This window comes from Pagrus pagrus, assembly GCF_965226575.1.
Source record: "Pagrus pagrus genome assembly, chromosome: 8".
Taxonomy (NCBI): Eukaryota; Metazoa; Chordata; class Actinopteri; order Spariformes; family Sparidae; genus Pagrus; species Pagrus pagrus.
In genome coordinates this window covers 26,335,848-26,353,954 of record NC_140192.1, presented here as the reverse complement: position 1 = coordinate 26,353,954, position 18,107 = coordinate 26,335,848, and the positions used below count along the sequence as shown (strand labels likewise).

Here is an 18,107-nt window from a genome sequence, read left to right as displayed (position 1 = left end):
TGTGTGCTGAAAGACAACCTTTGTTTTGTTGTGATGAGTTTATATGTGTGTTGAACAAGGGATGCACTTATCTACTTATCACTTATCTCTTATCTAAGTTTACATACTTTCACTTTCACTACAATTACTACTAAAAGTATTTGCGAATTTGTATACTTTTAAAAAGTACACAGAAGTACAACTTTAAATAAATAAACATTAAAGCACACTGTTTGTAAGTCTACTAAAATGTATCTACAATTAAGTTAAAGTACAGGTCAAAAAGCATACTGACAGTGTAGTACAAAGGACATGAAAATAGCATACTTTCTATTAGTACACTAAATTACTGCTCTAAGTATTTACAAATTGGTATACTTTTTAAAGTATACTAAATTGCATATGTACAATTTACATTTTACACAAGTACGCTTTTTAAAAGTACACTAAAATACCACTTTAAGTATTGTTGAATTAATATATTTGTTTATTTTTTACTTAATGACATCTATTTTGAAGTACACTTTTTTAAAGGAAATTTAGAATAAACTTAAATTACATTAAGCACACGAAGTAAAAGTATACCAGTAATAACGTTTCTATACTTAAATTATATTTTTAATAGAATCAAGTATACTACTCCTACTACTACATTTTACCTGGGAAACTTTCAGATACAAATTGGTCAGGAATTAAGATTCCAGTTTTTAAAAAGTACCACAAATCCATCAAATTGGAACAAAATGTAAAGCTTAAATCACAATTATGTGAGAAACTAGTGCATACAAGGTTGATAAATTAAACCACAGTTCACACAAGTAGTATAAATAAGTAAAAAACAAAGCATTCAAAATAAAACATGAATTGTTTAGCTCGAATAGGCTTGTAAACTTAGAATTGAATAGATTGGATTGACTCAGTATTGGACCATTATCTGATATCAGTTTCAGACTGGTACGTCCCTATGTTTTATTTTTTATTAGTTTGAAGTTGTCATATTTGATAAAGTGACACTGTATTCATCCACAGAGGAATATAGTCAGGGTAGGATTTGGATTCTGATAAAGGAAGGAGGGCGCAAAGCAGAATTTTCATTAAAGTGGCATCATGGGAGGATTTACCTCTAAGTAAGGTGTGTCAAACAGATGCTCAAGCTGTGGTCCAAATGTTCCAAATGAGTCTAAAAAGAAAGGAAATCCTCACAGAAGGGTTAGGCCAAGAACAACAGGGCAGGAAGAGTACAACATCTTTAATCGTCAGCAGCAACGACCATGAAATTGATTTTATTCTACTTCTTTAGGAGGTATATGGACGGACGGACACTGTACAGTAGCAAATATGTTTCGTCATCACAACAACCCTGCATAAAGATAACTTCCTGATACTCCTTCAGTGCAGTTCACCTGGGTGACCTCGTCTGGGGGTGTGTCGGGGTCTACAGCAAACAAACAGAAACAAGAAAAACTGAGTGAAGCGAGTGTGTGCATGAACGTGTGAGAGAGCATCTAGTTACAATCTCTAACGTACACACAGGAAACCTGAGGACTGTTTGGGGCATCTTTTTACCAGCAGGCTCTGTGGGGTTCAGGCCTGACCTGCATGGTGAAACTCCATCTCTGCAGGTTTAATATTTAAAGACTGTTGAGAGTTTGGTTCCCCTTAGAGATCAGGACCAACGCGTCCTGGTCAGCATAGCAGTACACAAACTGCACTGAATCACACTGAGGGGATCGTCTGCTCCTGGACCAGGTAGTCATTTTATCACCGAGTCTTCCTTGTTATTTTCTCTTTAATTCATATATGTGTTTTTGTTTGTATGGATCAGTTTTGTCACAGTGTTGCTCATTTTTTAATTCACAAATTTCAGTTTTCAGCAGTGTTTTAAAAAGTACCTAAAACTCACACTTCAGTAAAAGTCAAGATATTGTGCTTAAATATTATTTTGGTAAAGGTGGAAGTTACTCTTATGAATAGTATTTGAGTAAAAGTCTTAAAGTATCTAATATTAAATGGACTTAAGTGTCAAAATGTATTTTCTGTCAATAAATGTACTGAAGTAGTAAAAGTAAAAGTACAAGTTAATTACACATACATTTATATGTATGCACATATATATACTGGATTCTCTGGGTTGACCCGTATTGGATTCAACATTCAGCAGTTTTTGATCTAATTAAATAAATTAATTTAAAATTGCTCTGTATATGGTGGCCCTGAGGATCAAAACACAGCAAGATTTCACAAAACACAACAACATTTCACAAAAACACAACAACATTTTTGAAACACAACATTGCAGAAAATAAACTTTCCTGTTTTACTGACCAGAAATGTGTTGTCGAGAGTTGTGTTTTGACCATCAGGGCCACCGTATATTGGGCTCTGATGCAGCATACAAGCTGCAAATGTATTAAATAAGTAAGTAAAAAATACAATATTTGCCTCCAAAATGTAGTGAGATGGAGGTATAAAGCTACAGAAAATGGAAATACTCAAGTTAAGTAAGTTAAGTATCTCAAATGTTACATACATTGTAAGTACAGTACTTGAGTAAATGTACTTGGTTACATTCCATCACGGTTTTCTTAGTCAATTCAAATGACTCTATATAGTGAAACAACTAGCAATGTGCCAATCCCTGTCAAGTTTAAGATTTGTCCTTATATAGCACCGTGAAATCAGAGAATTTGAAAAACAAGACACACAGTCAAATTTGGGGATTTTCAGTTTTTCCTGTTGAGAAGCTCGTAGCTTAAAGAGTCTTGGAGAGGCTGACAAGAGGATTTATCTCCCTGGGTGAATCTGCTGTGTGCGCTTTTTGACATCTGCAGTTACTTTGAGAGTTGAACCAGAGTTCATCGTATAGATTAAAAATATTTTTGGGATTTTCAGTTGCTTATGAATTAAAATATTTCATCTTTGTGGGATCTTTGTGGCTTAAAAATCATTTAAACCCTTTTTTTTCTACGCAGATTTTGATCCAAACACAAGAACAGTAGCGACAGCCCCACACAGTTATTCACACAATGTATATGAACCCTTCTGGAGCTGAGAATGGATCTTATGCATTGACCTTCCTGGGAAAGAAAGTGGGGAGACATCACTCTGTGGCCCCTGCAGGCAAGCAGCGTGAGTTTAAAACACACAAACAACTTATAATCACATGCACAGTTGCAATGGCTTATACTCGTCTGCATCCTTGTGTTGATTTCTGTATCAGATATCAGATTTTCTGTTGTAGAAGAAGCTGCTCTGAGTGATGAACGGGTGACAAGGTTTAAATATTTCAGCTGCTTGGCTGCCTCCGTTGTGAAGCAGTGGAGCAGTCAGCGCAGAACAAACATAGCACATTGTTCCTGGCAGGTCCGGATGGAGACCTGGTTGTGAATGCCAGCCGAGTCCACTAGAACCAGACTGGCAAGCACACGTGCTAAAGGACCGCCATGTGCGGACTTAATGCATCTTTACTGTCAGTAGAAAAACAGCTGGTGTCACGATAACTGTAGTAATGCTTTACATGTGTGCATGTGAATTCACATGGCATGCATGCAGAGGACTGTGAGTTCTTATGAGATATATAGAGACTGGCTTCATGCCATCGTTATGTCACTGTTAGTTCTACCATCTTCTGTCCAGATGTTTTCAATACCTTAAAACCTGTTCTCCTGCTGCAGCTTCTTTTAGCATTGTATCTAAAGCAGTGACTTTAAAGCAACATTTACCTTTAAATCATTTTGATGGCACAGTTTTTCAAATTTGATTTTCTCATCATGCACCATCTGCATGTTTCATTTTTCTCAGGCGCCTGGGAGACAACCAACAGGTCTACCTGCCTCGAGGACCCCGTGGTGTCATTGCGGCCTGGACGGGTCCGGGTGGCAGCCCAGGCTCTGGATTTACCGGGCAGTGTACCTGAGCTGACAGATGAAAGGCCGTGTCCAATAATTCACACCACACAGTTTGACCAGTATGAGGATGGCACAGCAGGTCAGGCCAGTAAAGCACCCTCCCTGCCACACACATACAGAGTTGTAAACTCTCACAGTTCCTTGCAGAAGATAAATAACATTAAGCCTTTTGGATTCGTCCCCTGCCTGCTTTCCAGCTCAGACAGCAGATAACCTGAGTGTTTTTTTCTAACCAATTTTTCTCTGAAATTCCTGACATCATTTCTGTTTTTCCACTGAAAGGTGTTTCTGGGAGGAAAGTAGCAGCATGACGACACGCCCACATTCCTGTTTGAGGAAACAAAGAGGGGGAGAGGGTGGGATGGGAATGTGAGAGACAGAGGGGAGGCTTTTTATGCAATGCGTCAATATTTGAGATAAGCCTGGCTGCACTGATATACTCACTTAAAAATGAAAATAAACAGGGACTAACTGCTGTGTTAAAACTCATGCAATTAGGGAAGTGATTCATGTTTTGAGTGTCATATTCAGAAATGTAAATAGACAATAAACTGCATGATAATCGCTCATCTTAAAGATGTAAACCGTGTTTAAAATCCAAGAAATAAAATGTGAAAGATTTCACTGAGATTTATGTGTTTTATTTTAAGTCTGTGTCCATGTAAGTGCAATAAAAATGATAAATGCATTATAAACAAACACACAAGACACAGAAAAACTGGTGAGAGATGTTGAAAGAATGATTTCATTGTGACTTTATCCAGTTGTTTTATGATTGGTGTGGCTGGTTTGTCCACTTTTGAGAGCGATCGGTTAAAATCAGGGCTTAATAAAGCACAAAAACACACACAGCCAAGCCGATTTATGTGCTCCTCCACCCAATAAAACTATTAAATTAGTCTGACATTCATTTGTACACTAATATAATAACATAAATGAATATTTGCAGTTCTCTTCAGTTAAATAACCTCAAGATAAATCTTTGTATTGCTGGAATTTTTGAGGGGATTTTCTTTTTCTAACAAAGAAAGCATGAATTATTATTATTATATTATTATAATGATTAAAATGTTCTAATATATAATATATATTATTCTGGTCTGTTCAGCTTATTTACTCATTTCATATTATTGCCCTGATATGTCTTTATGTTTTGATTGTGACAGTAGTTATTTGTTGATGTATATATATATAAAAGATAGCATGAAATATGAAGAGAGCCGAACTATCACACTGGTTATTATTATTAATTGGCGTGTGGTGCAATTTTAACACGGCACATTCACTCCATTGCAAAATAAATAAGTAATAGAGGAATATGTTTTTCAATGTTTTGTTTGCTGTAACTCTTCTTACTCTTGCGGCTTACTCCACCTGTCAAGCTGTTTCCAACTGTTCCCCCACATTTGCTTCATTGTTCAAGCTATCATCCATCACAAAACTCTGTGGATGAGGAGGTGGGCCGCGTTCAGACGCTGGATCGGCACCGATCGCAGAAAACACCCAGGACAAGAGGTCAAACTAGGTGTGTAAAATGATGAAGAAATATGTGGAGGAGGAGGGATGATAGCGTGAAGAAAGGTGTGTAGAAGGGAGGGATGATGACACTGCAGTTACATACAAGCCGTGGAGGTTGAGGTTACTGACCATGTCTTTCACTGCATGCCTGCTCTGAACTGAAAAGAATGAAATGTGATTTAGAGCATGTTTCTTCTTCAGGCTCATCAGAATCTCAGCTGTCAGACAGCAGTGATGCACATCAGGCGGCAGAAGCTGAGAGGTCACAAGAAGTCAAGATCTACATCCCCTATGAGTCAGCTGAACTCTGTGTCACTCAGGTAAATGCTGAGCATGAGAAGAAGCACTGTGCTCCCGCAGCAGTAAGCTTTATTAATAACACAATCTGGCAAAATGATAGATAAACTAACCAATGAAATACAGATAATTTTATTCTATCTCATAAAACAGAGAATCTTTGTCAGACGTGTGACTCAGAGCTGTGTCCAGTCGACACACAATGAAGACTCTGTCCGACTCTGTGTTGTGTTCTTCCTCACACTCACATGGCTGCCCTGATGCTGCTGGTGTGACCCTGCCAGGCATTCGATCAGTGTATGCTACCAGGGTGTTATTTCATGAATGTGAGGTCTTTTTGTGTGCGTCAGATAGCCGAGGACATGGAGGCGATGAAGAGAAGGCACCTGGAGATGGTGCAGGAGCTGGAGGAGAACTTTCACATCGCAGCACGGGAGAATCAAGTGAGGAGGCATGTGTGTGTGTGTGTGTGTGTGTGTGTGTGTGTGTGTGTGTGTGTGTGTGTGTGTGTGTGGTCATGGGACTAACAGAGAGCCCTAACACATAACAGTGATACAGATCTTATTGTGTGGTCAGGAGTGGACTGTCCAGAAGATGAGATCTCATTACCAGAACAAGTTGAACACTCTGAGGAGAATCCTGGACCTCTACCAGGAGAAGGTGGAGAAGAAGAACGCTGACTGGGAGAGGAGAGTCTGTGTCAGTGGTCTTCATTTGTCTCCCTCAGTACAAACTCTTATTTTAAACCCAACCAGATCCCTGTCCAGTTTCCTCCTGTATTATCTCTGGCTTACTCCCCTTCAACTCCTGCAGCTCTCACTGGTTCAACAATGCACTCAAACTCTCCGATCTCTACTTTAACCTTTGGACACTACACCATATTGTAGAAACAGCTTAATGTGTCTATTGTTCTTGTTTCCTGCAGGCCTTGACTGCCCAGAATGAGCAGCTACTAGAGGAGCAGCGAGCTGAGAGGAGGAGGAGCAAAGAGGAGGTCCTGCAGTGGCACAGAGAAAAGGTTGGCAAGGATTCATAAACTCTTGTGCCATCCTCTGAACTGGAGCACTCCCTTGTGGTCATATTTGAAAATAACATGTAACTATTTATAAGTCCTTACATCATTGTTGGACCACCTTTGTTCCTGTTTTTCTTCTAGAGCAAAATGCTGGAACTGTTCTCCAACAGGCTGGATGTCCTGCACAGCCACCAGGCCTCCAGTGAGTCTGCATGTGGTTCATGGACATCCATGTCTGACATATATATCACAGATCTTTACATTTAACGCGTTTATTAATGCACTGTGATGCTGAACAGCACTCCGGGAGCTGCAAATGGCCCGACAGGAAGTGGGGAAAGTACAAGAAATGTTGATGGTATCATCACAGGAGCAGCAGGAAGCTGCTGAGAGAAGTGAAAGTTCAGAGGACAAAGAGCTTTCAGCACAGCAACAGACTGTGGTGGGTTGGACTTCGTTACCATAGCAGTCGAAGATTATAAACACATCAACAAAGCAACAAAGGAAAATCTTCTCAGACACATTCTCAGGAACAATATGTAGATAAGGTCAGATAAGATCATCAGAATAAATATGGGTTGTGTATGTTTCTGCAAACCAAGGATTTGTTGAAACTTTACAGTTCTTTATGTTGCAAATTTGCTGTTCTTTAGGCTCAATGTTATGTTATGAAAACATCTATGCTTGTTAGGTTAATCTGTTTAGGCACAAAGACCACTTGGTTAAGGTTAGGAAAAGATCATGTTTTGGCTTGAATTACCCCTTATGGCTGGAGCTGTCCCAACTTCCCCTCAAAAATATCCAACTTTTGTCGCACAAGCATGACTGGAATCACCCTGGGGTGTCCTTAACCTCCAGGTACGTACAAATGTGATAATTTGGGTGTGCTGACCCTTTTAGGTGGTTCACTCCATAGGCCTGCAATGAGTCAGATCAGCCACTGGAGGGGGCTAAAGCACGTCTGGAGGAGCTGAAAGAGAGTTTGTACCAGAGGGAGAGAGAGATCACTGAGCTGCTGGAGGCAGAGAGGAGCCCTGTCCCTCCGGTCCCTCAGCCTCCCTGCAGCGTCCTGCTGCCCACCGTCATACACAAGGTCAACTGTTAAACTATATGTATTGTGCATCACATTATTTAAATACAGCATGCTGTGTTTTGCTGCTGGCAGGAAATACTTCATTCTATTTTCTCCACATCACATTGTTTTTGCTGATAGTGTTAGACCAGGGGTGGGTAGTAACAGTCAGTGGTGGAAAGTCTGTTCTGAAGTTTGCTTACAGTAACATTACTGAAATTACAACAAAAAGTACCAGTAATAGAATAATACTTTACATACCTTTTCTATATTTGTAGTAAGGTGCAATATTTTCAATGACTGATTTTGAAATAATCCCAAAGTATTGAAAATCAATGACTTGTTTTGTAATCTGATGGATTATATTACTAATTATGAAAAATTGCCAAATAACTGACTACATTTCAAAGTAATCTGACCTAACCCTGGACTGCTCTGTTTTGTTTTCCAGGCTCATGCAGTCTGCAGTGCAGTGGCTGAAACCAGAGCTCTTCTGGACCAGATGATTGAGGAGAATCGTGTCGCTCTGATCGAAGCCAGACACAAACTGGACAGTCTACAGACGTCCAGAGAAGAAAACAATGGCAGAGAGGATAAGAGCACTGACGGGTTAGAGACCATGGAAACAATAAATGACCTCTTTTAGGTTGAAATAGCCACAGACAGTCAGAGTTAAAGTGAACTAATTTTCATGTTGCCCTCATTCCTTTTATTGTCTGAATTGTGGTTTTCTTCTACTTCTCAGGTTGGATGAATATGAGTCAAGTTTGACATTACTACAAGAAACAGTGAGGGGGTTTGAGGTGTGTCAGTTGGCTTTGGACTGCATCAAAACTGGAGAAAGTCCTGAAATAAAAGGTAAATAAATATTATAGATAATTGATTGAAGCCAATGATAAATCAGTTATATAGTACATTCACATCACATGAAATCAACAGCCATTTCACTATTAAGAGGAGACACTACAAGTGAATAGGGTAAAAAACATTTAACTAATAGATATCATCATAAAACTTTCCCTATTGGTTTCTATCATGGGACAATTTTTTTTTATCTAATTAAAAATGCACTAATCTGCATACATTTCAACATTTGATGAAGCCACAATTCAAAATTCTTTCTTCATTTTGTTGACATGTTAAAGTCAAAGGTTTTCACAGAGGGGATATTTGATATCTCTTTTTATCACTCCATAAATCAGAAAATACTGTCAAAAAAAAAAAAAATCTCGTCTGTAAAAACCTTCAAAATAAAGAGGAATAACGAGGAATAAGGAATAAGAGTTTGGTGTATGTAAGTGTGAGTGAGTGTAAGATGCTTCACTGATATCAGTATTTGTAATCTGTGTCTCGTTCAGACTGCGATGCAGTCTCAGAGCTGGAGGACATCTTGGGACGAGGGACAATCCAAACCACAGAGGGAGTGAAGAGTGTCGGTCAGCAGCTTCTCTTGCTGCAGGATCAGGTCGGTTTTGGGTGCATTCCACTGTCATACCAGGATTTATTATTATCTGTGAATAAACACCTTTAATATACTGTTGCAAATCCATGCACTTTCCATATTTCTCTAAGAACTCAGATGCATTAAGTCAAAAGTTTTGCATTATTATTATTTCTAATAATCTATAGCTACAAGCACATTTTACACATATTCTTTAGTGTTATAGCTGTGTGTCATAATTCTCTTCTCTCCAGCTAAAACAAGTAAAAGACGAGAAAAAGAAAATAATTGAGAACTACACGTCAGAAAGGACGATGAGGAAGAAGTACTACAACATGGTGGAGGACATGAAAGGTACACATTAGCAGTAGTTGTCTTTGTATGAAAAAAGCGAGGCCGTCATGTGTTATTTTTCCTCTTAGGTAAAATCAGAGTGTTTTGTCGAATTCGACCTGTGAGCAGAAACGAGGTGGCGCAGGGCGGAGCCATCGTCGTGGAGAAAATAGATGAATACTCGGTCACCGTGGAAACACCTCGAGGGCAGAGGGAGTTTCAGTTCGACAAGGTGTTCAGTGCTGAGGCCTCTCAGGACGACCTGTTTCATGACACCCACAGGTGAGAGGGTATACGTATATCAGGGACCAGTATTCACAAATATACCATGACACATATACTGTATAATGGGCCCTAAATGTAAATCATTTGGTCCACCATAAAGTTACAAAGTAGATTCTGATATTTTATAGAACAAATATGTTCCAACTGCGCCTCAAGCCCCATTCATCAATACTTCAAGGTTATTTTAAGCCTGGCAACAGCAGATATACCATTTTTAGGGTACAAGTACCCCCGGTTGTGAATCACTAACATGTGTAACACACTGATGAAGAGACTGTAATCAAAGTACAGATGTTTAAATGCTGTCAGCTCAGCAGTTTTAGATATATTTCCCTCACAGGCTGATCCAGTCGGCCATCGATGGCTACAACGTCTGCATCTTTTCGTACGGCCAGACGGGCTCAGGGAAGACCTTCACCATGGTGGGGGACAAGGAACAGAAGAAGCCCGGGATCATGCCGAGATCTTTTAATGCCATATTTGATTTCATACGGGAGAACAGCAATAAATTTGATTTCAAGGTAAAAGACAGTATATCCAAAGTACAGTAAGAAGAAGAATCCCACATCGTCTTTCTTCTCGTCTGTCCCTGTGCTTCCTCATCCTTTAACCTCAGGTTTCGGCCTATATGCTGGAGCTGTACAACGACAGACTGCAGGACCTCTTTGTGAGCCCGGCTGGTGAGGCCCATGCACAGCCCCAGTCCCATGGTCAGTCCAGGCGGGTGGAGATCAAGAGGACCAGAAAGGGGGTTGTGTTCGCACAAGGAGCAGAGACAAAGGAGGCTTCCAGTGCCCAGGAGCTCTACGCTCTGTTCCAGCAGGCCTGCGCCAACCGACACATCTCAGCCACCAGTGAGTCCTCTATACCGTGCCGTGCCGCCCAGTTCAAACAGAGCCCTGCTAAATGGTTTGGATTAATCGTGTTAGTTACAGTCAGTGTGAGGGGGCAGCAGCTAGGTACATCATTACTGGACTGAGCGTTGAGCAGCCAAACTGCAAATCAGCAACATTGTTTTATAGATGCACTCAGGTCAGCAGAGTCCTGCAGGATTCACCTAACAGGGAGCTGCAGGCACTGACAACTACAAAGTTATTTATACCAATTACAAATACAGCGAGATGACAGTGACAAAAAGCTTTTTGTGACAACTTTACCTTTCTTTAGGATCAGTTTTAAATGTTATCTTGTCACAATTTTATACTTATAATCTGGTTAGGATTAGGCACAAAAAACACTTGGTTAAGAGTTGGAAAAGATCATGTGGTTGCCACAAAGGAGGTTGAAACACAGTCTCGAACTGTGGTGTATGGCTTGCCAGCCTTCTTATTTGTAAGTCCAACACCAGATATGGCAGTAAAAAACAAACAAACAAAAACACTACCAAAGTTTTTGTTTTTGTCTCGACGTCTGCTTAAAAATATGCAGTTGCTCCACGCTTACAAATGAAACACAGTCTCGAACTGTGGTGTATGGCTTGCCAGCCTTCTTATTTGTAAGTCCAACACCAGATATGGCAGTAAAAAACAAACAAACAAAAACACTACCAAAGTTTTTGTTTTTGTCTCGACGTCTGCTTAAAAATATGCAGTTGCTCCACGCTTACAAATGAAACACAGTCTCGAACTGTGGTGTATGGCTTGCCAGCCTTCTTATTTGTAAGTCCAACACCAGATATGGCAGTAAAAAACAAACAAACAAAAACACTACCAAAGTTTGCAAAAAGAAACGACTTTTATTCACAAATAATACCAAAATTAACCAAAACTAAGGAGTATGGAAGCCAAAATGAACAAAAGGATGGAGGAAGTCAGGGGCAGCCACGCAGTGGGCCGCAATACCCAGAACCTCCCTCCCTTAACTCAGAAAAACTACTTAAACTAAAGTAAACTAACAAACAAGGCTGTGAAAACAGCACCACCAGACCTCCATCCTCAATGAAAACAAAACACCAACAGAGGGAGAAGACAGAAACACTCAATGGTCAGGACCGCTTGGTCTGAGCTCTCTCTCTTCCAACCTCCCTTCAATCTGGGCAGGGCTTAATTCTCTGGTCAGGTGCACCTGAGAGGAGAGAGTAGAGAACAGGAGGAGAGAAAACACAGAAGGGGAGTGCGTGTAAAAGAAAAGATCAAGTTTTGGCTTAAAATACCTTCTTGTCTTGCCTTCAGAAAGGCAACTCATGTACATGTAATCATTGTGAATGTAATATGAGATGTATTATAGAAATGTTGATTGACACGTAGAAGATGTACAAATTTAACATATCTGTTTGCAAAACTTGGACTGAATATCTCTAATTTGAGGATTTGCTTAATTTTTCTCTATTTTATGTGATTCTAAAATATTTGGGAAATTGTCAACATCTGTATCTGAACATCAACAATTCACATGTATCAAAATCCCAAATCCACTCAGGGCCTTTTTGTTTCCCAAGAGATGAATGTGGAGAGTTCCCGCTCCCATCTCATCGTTGGCATCATGGTGGAGAGCAGGAACCTGACCAATGGGAGTGTGAGCACCGGGAAGCTGAGCCTGGTGGACCTGGCAGGCAGCGAGAGAGCAGCCAAGACTGGTGCCAAGGACCACCAGCTAAAGGTTTGCCCATATGTTAGGAACTGATTGAGTAGTATCCGATATCTTCTCTTGGCCTCTTTAAATTCTCCTCTCCTCCTCTCTGCAGGAGGCCAACTCCATTAACAAGTCTCTGAGCGCTCTGGGAGATGTGATCTCAGCCTTATCTTCTGATCTGCCACATGTTCCATACAGGAATAGCAAGCTGACACAGGTAATAACTCTTAACAGTAAACTTTGTCAAACATTTGCTGGAGGATTTGCTGCTTTTCTTTGACATTCATGACAGTAAATGAAGACTCTTTGTGCTTTGGACTGTTGTTAGCAATTTTTGGTTGTTTTACAATTTTTGGCATTTTATTGACTAAACAATTAAATGATTAATCATGTAAATGCAACAAATTAGTCGATAATGGAAATAATCATTAGTCGTATTCTTACTTTGCATCTCTCTCAGGTGATGCAGGACTCTCTGGGTGGAAATGCCAAAACCCTCATGATTGTCAACATCTCTCCTTCTGAATGCAACCTTGAAGAGACGCTCACATCTCTCATGTAAGAGACAAAGACAGAATCATCTTTTCATGTATTTCAACGCTAACAAAGTGCTTATAACGCCTGAACCTTCCAGTTACGCGACACGAGTGAAGGCCATAACCAACAATGTTCAGAGAAATGTGGACAGCAAAGAGATCGCACAGCTAAAAGAGGTGAGTCACTGTCAGTTGTTACAGCCAGTCCTTAATGAAGACTAAAATAACTTTATTCCTGTTGTCTTTTCTGACAGATGATCATGAAGCTGAGGTCAGGACAGACTGTGGAAGAGGAGGACATCATATGAACCGTACTGTAAACGTTGCAAGTTGTGTATAATAGTGGAGTAAAGTGTTGAACTTGGAGCGTTTCTTGAGTGGCCTGTCTTGTACCTTGTATGCATTGTTTAAACTGTACGTGATTATGGATTAGTATAGACAGTGGTCAGGGCTGGATAGTAATAGACTGCATGTAGTTAGAATTACATAATCAGATTACAAATAATAGATTATAAAGTTTAAATTTGAAACTACAATGGCACTCATTAGAGAACAGACCTCTGCCAAGGCCAGTTCCCTTTAATTCGGGACTGTAAAAAGGGGACTGTTGGGCCTTGGCAGAGGTATACGCTCTACAGAGTGCCATTGTAGTTTGCACCGTGAATGTTTTCAGATGTTAAAAGAACAATATTTTCAATGTTTGATTTCGAAGTAATCCAAAAATATGCGGATTAGATCATTAACTTATAATTGAATGGATTCCATTACTAATTACAAAAATTGCCATATAATTTGCATTAAGTGATCTGACCCAACGTTGGCAGTGGTGGAGGAAGTATTCTAATCCTTTACTTAAGTAAAAATATCAATACCACACTGTAAAAAATATTCCACTGAAGTCCTGCATTCAAAACATTACTCAAGTAAAAGTATATATACAAAATGTACTTTAAGTATTTAAAGTAAAAGTACTCATTCTTCAAGAAAATATTCCCAGATGTTTTTGCAATAATATTACTGCTGAATTAATGTGTATGTTGCATTTTACGGCTGTAGATGTTTAAGGTTGAGCCCATTTCATCTACAGCAATGTATCATACTGTAAAAGATCATCATATGCTTGTGGCATGGATGTCCCGTGAGATCGACATATCTTTAGTGGGTCAACTTTTAATGGTGTTTTCTTTGTGACAATGAATTTTCCAGCTAATCAAAGAGTATTTTTAAATATTTTATTTAGCTGAAGAAATGGGCGAGTTTTCACAACCCATACAGAAACACACCCTTTTAGTTTATCAAACATTCAAAATCAAAACATCTGGAGACACAGTTTTCACTGAAATTGTAAAAGACGAAAAGTAATTAAAGCTTTCAGACAAATGTAGTGGACTAAAAAGAACAAGATTTTCCTCTGAGATGTGGTGTGGAAGTATAAAGTTGCATAAAATGGAACTACTAAAATAAAGTACAAGTACCTCAACGTTGTATTGAAGTACAACGTTGTCACATGCCCACACTTGGGTGGCATCATCACTATATAGGCACTGACTGCACTGAGGGGATTGCGTGCAGTTTGTTAATGGGTGCTGCCTGCCAGCATCTATAGAATGAGGCCGCCACAGTACACAGGGCCCCATGTGTAACTGAAGAGGCAAATAGGAAGTCAGTCGGTCATTCAGTTTGCGCTCCTATTGTATGTGGGAAACACCAACGAGTTTGTAGCCCATTAGAGCCTGAATGGTTAAGTTTCCAGTGCCCATGATCTGTTCATATACTGTTACGGGGCGATATCGCATGGCTGGTATTGGACACTCATACACGCAAAGACCCCATCTTGTTGTTGTGGTTTGCTAAAATTAGAGCTTTATGATAATAGAAGGTGAAGACAACTGTGAGAAGATTTAAAAAGTGCGGGAGAAACAAGCTGATTTTTGTCCCCCAAAAATAAAAATTCAGTCTTTATAGATTCACCCTCATGCCTGGAAAGTCGGTTGAAGTTTTATTGTCCACAAAACATTTCTGGAGCTTTCTGGAGAACAGTGTCTCTGTAACTTGCACCAAGATTTATGTGCAAAACCTTTTAAAAAGCACTCTCACCAAAGACAGTGCAAGTTTGAGGAATTACTTACATAATTTTTCCACATGTCTGAAGGTTGCAGCTGCTAATAGATTTAGGAGTCAGGAGAGAGCACAAATTAGGGGGGCAGTTCATGCAAAATGGCTTTATAAGGATGGATGTATCTATGTTCAAATCTGCGATGTGCAAAGAAGACAAACTAAGTTTCCTCATACAAGCTGCAGTGATGTGTAGGAACACCTGAATCAGAGACAAATCGCCATGTAGCATGAGACACTGGAATGTTTTCAAAGAAGCAAAATGTGCATACTTAAATATTAAAATATTACCATAATCAATTACTGATGAAAATGTCGCTTGAATTAATTTCTTCCTTGCACTAAAAGAAAAACAGCATTTCTTTCTGTTGCCCCATTCACATTGCCTTTTCAAGGCGGGAATATTATGCCAGTATTTCGCCTTGCCGTCTGTATGAAAGTTACAGAGGTGGAATGGGGGGGGCAGTTTCATTCTGCCTGTGATCTGCCAGCGGAGGAAGTAAGAGAGCCACAAGAGGCAAATCGACATCGGTGTGGAAGGGTAAGTCGGCAGTGGGACAGGGGTTTGACGTTCTGATGGTGTTCACAGTCTGACAACTTAACAGATCCTTCACTCATCAAATAAAATACATTCGTCCCAAAGTTCAACCCACTACACAAAACCAACCACCAGTAATGTGGTAGCAAATAGTGTCTTTGGAGACTTGTATGAGGGGAAAAAATGCAGAATTTATACATGGAAAAGTTGCTGTCACCATGTCTGTCCTACCGAAACTTCATCACACTTCCACCTGAAAAGCAGCTTCAATGACACACTGGAGCGGTGTTATGAGAAGGCAAGCCTTCTTTGCAGCGCTATTGTGGAATCTTTGTCTGAAAAGGGCATATAATAGAGACCCAACTTCATCCTCGCTAACAACGAAGCAGAACTAAACATAATAGTGTCTTCTGCATAAAAAATCAAGTTTTAGGAACATTACAACACATTATTTATATAAATTGTAAATGAGATAGGACCCAATATGGACCCCGGAGGGACACCATTTTGTATAAAAGAAAAAATAGAAAGAATCAACTTCAACACTTTGTTTTCTACCACTCAAGTAGTTTTCAAAATACTGAACAGCTTTTGAAGATGGCCCTATGCTAACCAGTATCTTTGTTGCATAAACAACTGAGGAAGATGGATACTTGTTTTCAAAATGTAAAAAAAACAACTGAAAATAAAACATAAAATGGCTCCATACAGCTTGTCATAATCCAATTCTTCAGAAACCCTGAGATCCCAAATTGATTTAAAAAGATATTATTTACACACTTAACGCACAGCCGAGCTTGTGCACCCCCTTCAAACAAGGTGATTTTCTGCAGTTGAGGCAGGGACAGTGATGGAGGACAACAGGTCTCTCAGCATCTGAATACGTTGGTCTAAATGAACAAAACATACATGATGTGTTTCAATAAAATAAATAAGTGATTTTCTGCATTGCTTTGTCACTGCATATGCATCAGACATATGGGCACTACAGTATACTACAGTACAGTAGTAGTAGTAATACAATATTCTGATGACTATATTTTACATTTTAAAACTGAAAGAGTAATGTTGACTATGTAAGATGTCATAATTCAATATGCATACCAAGATTTGGGACCTCTTGAGTAATTTCATCCACGTGTTGTTCCTCAACTCTTGGGAGCTCCCGAGAGCTGGAAGGTTTAACTGTAAACACAAAATGTAATGTGCAATGTAAGAACTCTAACTGCTGACCAACAGCATTAAAAACTGTGAATAACAGCATAACTATGTTATACTTTACTCACCCGATTGAGATCGATTCTTCCTCACATGATATTCCCATCTCGGTCCCACCTCCTCCAGGTATCATTGGAGCCTTCAGCCCTCTTTCGCTTTCTTATCTTTGGGGGCTAAAAGTTAAAAAAACTGTGTTAATATAATTGCCTTTATTGCGGCACACACACCCATGCACTCTCACATGTTCAGCCCTAACCCATGTGCGCGCACACACATGCTGTGTCTCAAATCAAATACGTTTTGAGTGCCTCATCTGGGTTCTTACAGTACACGGCATTTTGACCTACTTGAGAATTGGGATGCACTGCAGACTCAAAAAAAAAAAAAACTGACTTTGATTAAGGAAGTATTCGAATTGAGACACAGCAACACACACAGGTGTCTCTTATAATAAAAGAGAAACATCGTAGAAAATTTTTACTATTACCGCTTTTGCTGCCAACTCATCCGCCAAGACTTTCCCCTTCTCCAACGCCTCTTTCAATGCCTCCATGGCAAGGGATGGTGGGGGAGGGAGGGGGAGGGAGGAAGGAAGGACGGAAGTCAAAGTAAAGACAGAGAGGGATAAAGTTAAACAACGAGAGACAAAGGAAAAGTAAGAAGAAATTAGTGATGGAAAAGGGATGAGATATTAGTTCTTAAAAGAACTGTTGGTTATTAGTTCTTAAAAGAACTATTGGTTTTAAATTGCGATCAATGACAGGTGATGGTGGAATGATGTTCAAAGACCTGCAAGCAAACAAACAGACCAAAAGGACCTGGGATTAAATCATTTTCTTAAATATTTAGTTACATAACAAGTAAGTTATGATAATGTTCAAAAGGAATTAGCTGTGTCATCTTCAATATCACAGGCTACACTAATCAAAACTACCAAGACTGTGTATCACTAGGCTAGGAGTGTTAACTGGCTGGTCCCTGATTATTTGTGTGTCCTTTTTTGTTTATTTACCATGCATTATGATAGAAGCCTACTTTTGGCTTCTGAAACCAGCATAACTAATTATGAAAGTCTCTGCAGTAACGTGCATCATAAGAATTAGATGTCAGATGCAGAATGCCATGTTGTCCTAGAGCTCATAAGCTAACTTACTGTAGCTAACAGCCGCAGCTTTCAGGTAAAATTGCATACTTTCAGAGGCATGAGTGATTAACTAAAGCGTAACTAAGTGTAAACTGAACTAAGTAAGGTACATATTAATTGCCGATAGACGTAACTAT

The 18,107-nt window shown here is 39.5% G+C and overlaps 2 protein-coding genes and 1 long non-coding RNA gene across 5 annotated transcripts; 2 read left to right on the top strand and 1 right to left on the bottom strand.

The window, feature by feature from the left end:
- The first annotated feature begins 2,958 nt into the window (after window positions 1-2,958).
- LOC311261258 (uncharacterized protein) lies at window positions 2,959-4,253 on the top strand. Its single transcript, XM_084359747.1, has 3 exons — window positions 2,959-3,108; window positions 3,781-3,966; window positions 4,170-4,253. The coding sequence occupies exons 1-3, from the start codon at window positions 3,006-3,008 to the stop codon at window positions 4,196-4,198; spliced, it is 318 nt and encodes a 105-aa protein (XP_084215873.1). The 5' UTR covers window positions 2,959-3,005; the 3' UTR covers window positions 4,199-4,253.
- Window positions 4,254-6,029: 1,776 nt separating this feature from the next.
- On the top strand, window positions 6,030-13,476 carry kifl (kinesin family-like). Of its 3 annotated transcripts, XM_084359483.1 has the most exons (17): window positions 6,030-6,145; window positions 6,628-6,720; window positions 6,859-6,919; window positions 7,017-7,159; window positions 7,634-7,810; window positions 8,241-8,398; window positions 8,535-8,647; window positions 9,148-9,254; window positions 9,485-9,584; window positions 9,653-9,845; window positions 10,189-10,369; window positions 10,465-10,702; window positions 12,286-12,446; window positions 12,532-12,636; window positions 12,880-12,977; window positions 13,054-13,132; window positions 13,210-13,476. In XM_084359483.1, exons 1-17 carry the CDS (start codon window positions 6,065-6,067, stop codon window positions 13,261-13,263), a joined length of 2,142 nt encoding a protein of 713 aa, XP_084215609.1. In that variant the 5' UTR covers window positions 6,030-6,064; the 3' UTR covers window positions 13,264-13,476. The 3 variants fall into 3 exon arrangements, with proteins under 3 accessions (XP_084215609.1, XP_084215610.1, XP_084215611.1); XM_084359484.1 differs by lacking the exon at window positions 13,054-13,132 and having other exon boundaries at window positions 13,210-13,262; XM_084359485.1 differs by lacking the exons at window positions 12,880-12,977; window positions 13,054-13,132; window positions 13,210-13,476 and having other exon boundaries at window positions 12,267-12,446; window positions 12,532-12,628.
- On the bottom strand, window positions 11,581-16,920 carry LOC311261091. Its single transcript, XR_014623086.1, has 3 exons — window positions 16,895-16,920; window positions 16,713-16,793; window positions 11,581-11,912 (listed from the first exon to the last, which is right to left on the bottom strand). It is a non-coding gene; the product is annotated as an uncharacterized lncRNA (long non-coding RNA).
- Window positions 16,921-18,107: the final 1,187 nt, after the last annotated feature.